Here is an 11,028-nt window from a genome sequence, read left to right as displayed (position 1 = left end):
CAGAGTAGAACGTTTGCTATTAACATATTTCCAAAATAACTTAGGATTATTAGTAATAGAATTTTGAGTTTTTTGGATAAAAATATTATAATCAATTTTATTTTGAGCCTTACAGCATGTACGTAAATTAGAAAATTTGTTGTAATTATATGAATTAGGCGATTGTTTATATATTTTATGAGCAATTTTTTTATCAAAAATTAATTTCTTTAAAGAGCTGCTGAACCAGTGAGGGTGCTTTGATAAATATACAGTTTTAACCGGGCAATAGGCATTAATTATTTTAAAAACGTTTTCATAAAATATATTTACTGTATCATTAATATCTAGACCCTTGAATATGCCATTCCAGTCCAATGAAGCAAGATTAGATCTAATACTATTATAATCACAGTTGACAAAATCGTATATTTGTTCATTGTATTCTAAGTACTTAAAAGGCAAAATAGGTAATTCAACAGATAGTGCTGGGTGGTACATTGAATCTAATGGTAATAACGTTTGATTCTCGTTACTTACATTAATATCAAACATGTTAGAAAAAATAAGATCAAGTAACGATCCAGAGCGATTATATATTAAATTAAATTGCATTAAATTTAGATAAGACAATTGTGCTAACACATTAGATTCAAGAGAACCGGCACGAGCACCTGAAGCGACAATTGAACCATTTACAGGTTGCCAACTAATATTTGGTAGATTATAATCACCAAAAATTAAAAATTTCGAATTACAGTTATTATTTAACAAAACATCAATTGCATTAAAGTGTACGTCGTAAACATTAATATCAGAAGCGGGAGGGATATAAACAGCACCTATAACTAAAGATAAAGATTTTTCACTAATTTGTATAAATAATTGCTCAACTGAGTTGTCCAAGGTAGGAAGACGACGGCACGAAAACTGGTTCTTGACTGCAATCAGCACTCCACCACCTCTTGTAGTAACATCACGAGTACTGCAACGATCACATCGAAAAATAGTGTAACGGGGACAAAGTCCAAGTTCCGCGTTGAATACATTGTCAGATAACCAGGTTTCAGTAATTATAATAATATCATAATTGCATAGAGAGACATTACGAGTAAACATATCCAATTTAGTATTAATACCTCGAATGTTCTGATAGTAGATGGAAATTTTATTGACTAATGTTGAGCTCGTTGACCGTTTTTTGAAATGGTCGGGAAATTATTGACTGTCAATAAATATATCGGTCTCACCAGCATCTTTGCGTGTTTTAAGTTCAGAGGCAACCGAGGAGTATAATTTACGCTGTTGTAATGTTTGGTCAGATGAAACCCGAACAGTTTTAAATTTATCAACATTTAATAGCTGCCGTTTAACTTTTAAAATTTGAAAAACATCAGGCGGTGACGGCATAACAATCCGAATAGGACGAGGCTTACTCGAAGGCTTACCCAGACGATGAACAGACAGAGGTTTGGTAGATATGCCGATAATATTAAACATCTCGTTAACAAGTGAAACGTCGTTGTTATGGACATCATTAGATGTTGAGAGATCTGGCAAGTTAAACAATATAATGTTACGAGATCTGGATTGACGGTCCATAAATTCTGAGAAAAATTTTTCTTGATTGGCAGAATGGGTATTGCTTTGAGATTGTTCGACGGATGATAGCTTAGATTCAAGTTGCTCAATTCTAGATTTCAATGACTTATTTTCTTCCATTACCGAAGTAATTTGATTGGAAAATAAGTCAAACTTGGAATCAAAAGAAGACAGTTTTTTGTCTTGCGACTTAATAGACTCACGGCACGAATTAAGTGATACTATGATTTTATTCTACGAGGTTTTTAAATCGTTGAACATATCAATAAGTTTATTAAATTTATCATCATTACTAACAGACGGCGAAGAAACCGACATAATTAGCGTTGAAAACTAATGATAAGACAAAAGGCACCACGATAACGGACACTAAAGAGCACAACACAACCGTCCGGCACCACGGACTACAGATAACTGTAGATAAATATATTTTTAGAATACATATAAATACATTATAAATACATTTATAATTATATAAATAGCTTCACTGAAAATAATGCGAATAAAGTTTTATTAAGTATCTTAAGTTGTTATTTAACACTTAATACTTACAGCGCAATTTTAATTTAATGTGTATACAGTCTTAACTTGGTAACCTATAGTAAATATGTACGGATTAAGGTTTAATTAGCATTGGTTATTATATTTAAATGTTATTCATTGTACGTTTATTCAGCATTGTATAGAAATTAACTTTTTAATACTTATAATTTAAACTAAATTAAGTGCTTATACTTAAAGCATTTAAAATTTATTCTAATTTAAATGTTTAAAAATTAACACTTTATCTAGTTTTATTAAAGCTTATTTTTCGAACCTTTAAAATTCAATTAAATCTCAACGTTTATCAAAGTTTTAACATTGGTAAATGCTATGTGGGAGGAAGTGTTTTACAACAAAAAAAATTTTACACAATGTCTTCATTGGCAACTATGCGTATAAATACCAAAAGTTGTGCTTGTTCACATATGTCAGTTGACTCGTCTAGTTGTAATGCAAATAATGGAGAGTCACGAGATTGTTGCAATACTTGTTCTTCAATATCTTCAGACATGTGTTCTATACGCCTACTAATGGTATTGTCAGATATGGGAATTTGTAATACTTCTTTTTAAGCTTCTTCGCCAAAAAGTACTTTTACGATTTCACGGCAAGCAGGTAAAATATTAAGTTTTTCTGCTATAGTGTGTGGTTTCATTTGTTTAGCTACATTGCTACAAGCTCTGCTACTAGATAACTAGCTTCTTGAGCTTTATCAGAAATGGTCACTATTTTTGTCATTTTTTCAGATTGTCGTGTTTCTGATTTTAGTAAATGTTGAAAATATGAAGCATTTTTATCAACCAAATGAGAATGCTTGGTGGAAAAATGACGTTTTAGTTTACTTGGAACCATTGATTCATTTGATAGTTTTTCGCCACATACAAGACACCATGGACGAGGATCGTCTACATTTCCGGACCAAGAAAATCCTATGTTTAAATAATCTTCATGATATTGACGTCTGATATTTAATTTGATTTTTTTTTTTTGGTTGTTCACTCACTGAAGTGCTGTCAGTTAAACGAATTATAAATGCATCCATTATAAAAAAAAATAAGTACTATTTAAAATATACCATGTAGGACAAGTCATTAAAAACACAATATTCCGCGACGCCACGTAGTTATCGGTACGGCTGCGACGGACAAACTAATATGTATTAAATACTATTATACATTTATACGTATTCGATTAATGATTAGCCTGTCTTTATATTTGTTTGTTATAAGTTTTCATCGAATATCGATAATAATACTGGAAAATACAAAATTAACTCTATTAATAGAATTTTCGCGGCACACCGGTTGAAAACCACTGCTCTACACAGTAGCGTAGCTGGAGTTCAACCAAGGGGGGGAGGGGTATTTAAAAATTGTAATACGACACTGCCTCTACATTTTCTTTTGGTATTGCACACACCGCAAAATGGATAATAAATTATGGCGAGCGGTAAATTGGCAAAAGATATGAAGAAACCAATAAAACTGTACACAAACCTTTGGTAAAAATTGTGGAACCTTGAGGGGTTAAATATCAATAAAACTAACAACTACATTTTTTTTCAAATGCTAATTTTAAAAGCATTTTAGTAGGTTCAGCAATTACAATTTATAACAATTTGTTCTAATTCTTATATTATAATAAACTATATAAACTTACCTTATAATGAATTATGATCTTCCAATAAAGAATCAAACACATATGTAATAATACAATAGAAATAGAATGATATACTTCACGTACAGCGGCAATAAAATAACTGACTATTACTTACAACTCAAATTTTTAAAGTTAAAGAAGCCCACAACATAAAAAAAATGTTCTTTAATTTTTTTTAAATGTTAAATTATTGTAGCTATGGCTAAATGAAATGATTTGGTAAAAATCCAATGTAAAAAAAGTTATTACTTTAAAAGTTATTAAGAAATGTAAAACAGCCGCGTGACGTCTTGGTCTCCAGCTCAATGTAATTCATATTTTATACCTGTAAAAATTCCTCACTTCACACAACAATTTACCGGGCATGGCTGTTTTCGACCAAAAACGTATTCTTTCCTTTCGGCCGATTCACTTTTGGACCAAATTTAAAAAAGGTCGTTTCCCTTTAACGACACAGTCAAGACAGCAGCATGACATGAAATTGCAAAGGAAATTAATTTATCAGGTAAATAACATAATTTTAATTAAATTACCTTCTTATAATAAATATGAAACAGAAACATGTATTGTGTGATGAATGCATATAATATGTTGAATAATTTACAATTATTCACAATTTTTGTTCACCAGCTACTAAATTTCTTACACTGTTCTAGTTTGTGCCCTCAGTATTGAGCAAACATTTTCTATGATTAATTGATAATTAAAGTTTGTAAGTAATTTTTTTGCCCAATACTGCCCTCTAATTTTTAATAATATTGTCAAGGAGGCAAGTAAATGTGATTGTTCACTTATTTATTTTTATTCTTTTAAATATTATTACTAATATTAATGACTTATGGCAATAAATGTTACTTCCTAGTTATATAGGTTATAGACTTTATAAAAATGTATTAAACAAATACCAATGTTTTATATTTATTATAAGAAGCCCAGTCTTATAATTTAATTAAAATAATATTATTAATATTAAAATATTTATACCAAGATTTTAAGTGACAACTACATTATAAATTAATATAGGTTCATCATATTATTATACATACAATAATCCTGAAGCTAGTTTGAGTTTAGTAAAAAATCAATAAGATATCTCATAGAACATAGTATTTATTTTAAACTGTTTAATTAACATTTAAAAGTTATTTATTATTTTCCTATATCAAATGTGCATTAAGAAAAATTTTCTTGCCAAGGTACCCGACCTTCATTTGATATAAAATAACTACACAATAACTCTCTGTTATTTTCTGCAACTCTTGTGGGTCATGCTACTTGAATAAGTGGTAGTTCACAACTTATATTTCCTTATTCAAATAACAAATATCTGAATAGTCATCACAGGAGACATTAAGTAGGTATTAGTGAATAACCGATATACTTTTTGTATATAAAATGCCATTAGGATTATTCGATATGTTAATTTCCAAATTCACACGACTCGTGTCGCCAGGATGTGATATACTTATTGATATTAAAATACCTATTTTAGTGAAAAACACATTATTGTCCGATATTAGTACCTTCTGCCGGACGTAGTCTAATATCAATTAAGTATCAATACCCCTACTACCTATTCAAATTCGTCTTTATATATTCTGAAAGAGCCAACAGTTCTTCAGTAGGTACGATTTTAACCGTTGTACACGTATACGCTCCGTCTCTAAAAATTTTAGTGAGTTTAAAATTTTTACAAGTGTTTAAACATTTTATTATTTTTCTTTTCGTTTTAAACCGTTGTACACGTATACGCTCCGTCTTCGAATATTTTCCAGTGTTTAGTTTTTAAATATTATTTCGTTTTAATCATGGCTGGTTCAATTGGAAACATGGCTGTAGTGTACAAGAAGAAAAAATTCACATATGTACCACCAACACCGCCTGCAGAGCTTATCGACTGTAATAATTTCATACTAGACTTTCCCGATCGTAAGTTTTTAAATGTTGGACTTGATTCGGAAGATAACTTCAATATTGCTATTCATATAATAACACCGTCGCGTTATATAAGCATATACGATGGTTTTCTAAGACGTACATTCTCAATGATGGGGAATATACTGTCATTCATATTAGATGTCCCACAAAAATGTAGAAAACAGATTTTTCTGGAGGATGAATTTACCGTCATATCGAACATGGAATACCATGGAATTTAAATGTGATTTTGTAGGTATTATACTATTATATTGCATTTAATTGTAGTATTAGTATGCATAGCGACGTTGTGATATATTTCATGTATCTACTGTAAATATATAATAATTAATATATGTTTAAGAATTCAGGTATTAAATACTCAAGGCACAAAACTCCGTCATTATATACCCCTTTGTCTCGTCGGAAAAAAATCCTGGTACCTTTTTCCGTAGAGTCGTATGACACGGATGGTTAGGGTGTAAGTCTGACGTGTCCAGTCTATCCAACAAGATAGGATTATTCCTCACATCATCATAAAAATCTTCGGTTTCGATAAGATACACCAGTGAATCTAACTGACAAAGGTGGCTTGGAAAATGCCAATTATCAGAGTGAGCGATAAAGAAAAAGGAAAGTTATTGAAAGTATTAGATTCTCGTAAAACACTATCTTGTGCGTTCAGAACCTGGGATCTATGCGAGTATCCCGTGCTTCCTAGAAACACTTCTCATTCGTGGACTGTTAAGTCTAGCAGCTTACTGGAAAAACCAAGATTTGTTTTGTTTGGATTACAAACAAGTAGAAAAAACAATATCGAAAACGATGCTGGTCGTTTTGATCATTGTCAACTGAAAAATCTTAAGGTACACTTAAACTCTGAAGTGTATCCATATGAAGACTTTCGAGCTGATTTTAAAAATAATACCACCAGCATACTCTACAAAGCTTATACAGACTTTCAAAAATCGTATTACGAAAGAGATTATTGTGAACCGTTGTTATCAAAACATATTTTTCAAAACTATGTGCCAATCGTCGTTGTCGATTTGTCGTATCAGAATGATAACGTTAAATCATCGACCGTGGACCTACGAATAGACTTTGAAACGGACACAGTTATTCCAGAAAAGACATCGGCTTATTGTTTAATACTACATGATCAGATTATAACTTACAATCCGTTTAGTGGAGATGTTAGAAAATTGTAAACCTTGTAAATATCTTATAATTATTTTTATACCATGTAAATATTTTATACCTTATTTTGTATCTTATTTTCTAATAAATGAAAAAACTTGATTAAAGTATCACGCTTGTTTTTTTATTTTACACAAAATTATTTAAACAGAGTTTGAGTTCCATTTTTTTTTTTCGTGGTCTTGCCCCGATTTTTCGTGGACTTGTCGCCTGTAAAGCCTAGAATAGATGGCGAGTTGTTGAAATCGTCGAAATCGTTATCATCATACATTGGAGTTATACTTGAGTATTGAGGCGGCGACAAGGGTGATATGGGCTTCATTGGAACATCAATATTTTCGAATGGCTGAAAAAAATTACAATTAAATAATGTTTTTATTTAAAAATATGTTTATATAAATTACATCTGATGGTCTGAGTGTAGCGATTGACGTTAATTCTTTATGCATGTCGAATATGTTTGGTGAAATCGGTGACTGCGAAAGATCATTATGACACGGAGACATACTCGAGTATCTTGTCGGCTTAACTTGAACCTCGGGCTCAACGAATAACTATAAAATAATAATTATACATTAAATATTTTTACAAGCGATATAAATGATAAGTTAAATTACCTCGGGTGACATTTCCCCACTCCATCGTTGTGCCCATTGTTCAGCTAATTGACTTGTTCCAAACATTTTCAGCTGGCTAACATAGTTTAAGTCGAGATTCGTCGTGATTAGATCATTCCGGAGGTTTTTAATAAAAATTACCATTTCTTCGTTTGTTTTTGGTGGTTTTTCAACTTAAGTGAATTCTCGATCAATATAATTACCGATCATCGCAAATTGATTTAAAACAATTGGTCATATGATATTGGTTTTTCGTGTGACCGTTTCAAAAATACTCTCCTCTAGATATTGTAATTTCAACAAATTTTTTCTATCGAGCAATACACGACATCCTTCCTTTTTCTTAGACTCTATGACTAGCACATTTTTCCCTTGATACACCATGTTCGATATGACGGTAAATTCATCCTCCAGAAAAATCTGTTTTCTACATTTTTGTGGGACATCTAATATGAATGACAGTATATTCCCCATCATTGAGAATGTACGTCTTAGAAAACCATCGTATATGCTTACATAACGCGACGGTGTTATTATATGAATAGCAATATTGAAGTTATCTTCCGAATCAAGTCCAACATTTAAAAACTTACGATCGGGAAAGTCTAGTATGAAATTATTACAGTCGATGAGCTCTGCAGGCGGTGTTGGTGGTACATATGTGAATTTTTTCTTCTTGTACACTACAGCCATGTTTCCAATTGAACCAGCCATGATTAAAACGAAATAATATTTAAAAACTAAACACTGGAAAATATTCGAAGACGGAGCGTATACGTGTACAACGGTTAAAAACGTACCTACTGAAGAACTGTTGGCTCTTTCAGAATATATAAAGACGAATTTGAATAGGTAGTAGGGGTATTGATACTTAATTGATATTAGACTACGTCCGGCAGAAGGTACTAATATCGGACAATAATGTGTTTTTCACTAAAATAGGTATTTTAATATCAATAAGTATATCACATCCTGGCGACACGAGTCGTGTGAATTTGGAAATTAACATATCGAATAATCCTAATGGCATTTTATATACAAAAAGTATATCGGTTATTCACTAATACCTACTAAAGGTCCATTCCCACTGCTCCGGGACGTGTCCGGGCCGGATCCGTGTCGGTTTTCGGCACGTCCGGATCGGCCCGGTTAAGTATTCACACTATTCAGGGCCCCGTCCGTGTTAATAAAATATTTTATCATCAGTTGAAGTCGGGCATCGAAGTTAGTAACCACGTGCTAGTTGTTTAGGTATTGTTAAGTGAAACTAACCTAAACATTTTGTTTAAAAAACAAGTAAAAACCTAATTTCAAACCTTCAAGTAAGTAATAAGTTAACGTTACTAATATTAGTTTTAAAATACTGTAGCGCTCGGGGGCAAATGCCCCATTCCCCCCTTAACACAACCCTGTGTGACAATTTTTAGTTAATTTAAATTGAACTTCTTAGTCAATAGAAATGGATTTTTCAACTGAAGAACTTGCTGTAATAGCTCTACTGCTCGATGCCGACGAAGAAAAAAAAAATCAAGCACACCGTAAGTATTGGGTTCACCCAGCATGGAATAAGCGTGAAACTGAAGGTGAATTTCAAACTTTATACAAAGAACTTATTGACGACGAAACCAAATTCCATGGATACTTCGGGATGTCAATGAATACGTTCGATATTTTACTTAAAGCAGTTGAAAATGACTTACAAAAACAGGACACCAATTTTAGAAAATGCATACCACCTAGGCATCGTTTGGCTGTATGTTTAAGGTAAAGAAATAAATAATAAATAAACATATTGTTTTTTTTATAGGTATGAACTTAAGTTCAACTTTGTCTTATTATTTTCTAGTACACAATTTTAAAAATATAATAATGATAATAATCAAAATCAAAATAATAAACTATACTATAAAGTATGTATAGTATAGTATAAAATACTGGGTGATTAAAAACATGTTTAATGAAATATTACCACTAATAAATATAACTATAGTGTATAAGTAATAATAAATACTTAAGTAGCTTATAGGAAATTAGGAACTATATTGAAAAAATAGTAAGTATTGTGATATAATGATAAAATAAACATTTGATTAACTACATTAAAATGTTCTTATTTTATTTATAAAAATGAATGTGAAACTAGATTTGACTATAAAATTAAATAGAGAAGTACATTGTGTGATCAACCAAGGAATCAAAATTATTTCTTTATCCTATGTCAAAATTTAATTTTAAAATTTAGGAAATTATGTTAATAATTAAACATTTAATAACAATTTAAATAAAAAGATACGAGTATAATAAAAACATTTATTGCATCTCATAACAAATTCAAATAATATGAATAACTTACTAAACTTTAGATAACTTATTGCACATAAAATATTTTTACCATTAAATATCGAAAAATAAATAACAATGAACTTTTTAATTCAGAAAAATAAAAATTAAGACATCACTGTTGTCTGCTGTAGTTATAAAAAAATAATACTTGATAAAACTGCTAACGAAAACTTATAAACGTGTTATCATATTATCAGACGATATTGTTTCTGAAACCAGTTGGCAGGTTTCAGAGTTGTTTGGAAGGTTATTTTGAATACTTTGAACATTAGAAAGAGGCGGAGGAGTCCAATTCCAATTACTTTCTGAAGGAGGGTTGTACATAAGATATTGGTTATGCGTGATCTGTAGCTTTTCGACTTCCTGAACTGCTGTGAAAACTTTCGATTTCGCTAAATTAGCGTAAAAAGGATCTAATGTTTTCATCGTAGCTGCAATTCCCATTAAAAATGCATCTATGGGATCTTTTGAAGTCGTAGTTTCTGAGCGTTGCCTATTTTCTAATAAGTACTTCATCAATGTCGATGATGCCGTTTCTTTTTCCTTTTTTTTTTCCTTACATTAGTACTAGTACTAGACCCAAATTGAATAGGCTGATGTGTTGGCATAGACATAGCTGTTGTATTTGCAGTGTCTTCGTGATCAGAATTGTTTATAGTATCTGCAGCCACATTTGTATCAGGAAATTCATACGTATTATCTTCTCCAGAATCACTTCCTTCAATATTTGAAATAGTCGGTCTTTCTTGGAAGTATTGTTTCAAAAAATTCACTTGGTCTTCATATTTGTATTTCAGCAATTTCTTAGATGCTTGACCACTTGTAGTTTTTTGTTTGTTTAAGGTTTTTTTATACTGGTCTCTTATGTTGCTCCATCTTGCTTTACATGTGTTAGCTGAGAATTAAATTAACAATGAAATATTAAAAATTAACACTCAATTTAATCTAAAACCGGGCTTAAAAGTAATCTTAAATATCGATAAAACTCATCAAAAATGTTTTAAATATTCAAAATAACTATTAAAATTCAAAAAAATTAATTATGATGATCAAAATGAATATTAAAATTTAAAAAAATAATCTTAAAAATCCGCAGTCACAGTTTTTTTAAAGCATTTAAAGTTGAAATATTGACAAAATACGTAAAAACGACGGAAATATACAAATT

The 11,028-nt window shown here is 30.7% G+C and overlaps 1 protein-coding gene and 2 pseudogenes across 1 annotated transcript; 1 reads left to right on the top strand and 2 right to left on the bottom strand.

Annotated features, from left to right (window-relative positions):
- The first annotated feature begins 6,299 nt into the window (after positions 1–6,299).
- Positions 6,300–6,911, top strand: LOC132946284 (uncharacterized). The gene has a single exon (XM_061016197.1). It carries the CDS (start codon positions 6,300–6,302, stop codon positions 6,909–6,911), a length of 612 nt encoding a protein of 203 aa, XP_060872180.1.
- A 128-nt stretch (positions 6,912–7,039) lies between these two features.
- Positions 7,040–8,231, bottom strand: LOC132946277 (uncharacterized; annotated as a pseudogene).
- A 1,800-nt stretch (positions 8,232–10,031) lies between these two features.
- LOC132934116 (uncharacterized) lies at positions 10,032–10,474 on the bottom strand (annotated as a pseudogene).
- Between the last annotated feature and the right edge of the window lie 554 nt (positions 10,475–11,028).

The sequence above is a fragment of the Metopolophium dirhodum genome, chromosome 1, assembly GCF_019925205.1.
Source record: "Metopolophium dirhodum isolate CAU chromosome 1, ASM1992520v1, whole genome shotgun sequence".
Lineage (NCBI taxonomy): Eukaryota > Metazoa > Arthropoda > Insecta > Hemiptera > Aphididae > Metopolophium > Metopolophium dirhodum.
Note: the sequence above shows the minus strand (reverse complement) of the source record. Positions and strands in the feature narration are given on the sequence as shown.

Coding starts and splice junctions, on each gene's coding strand:
- LOC132946284 (XM_061016197.1), top strand. CDS start 6,300: ATGCCAATTATCAGAGTGAGCGATAAAGAAAAAGGAAAGTTATTGAAA.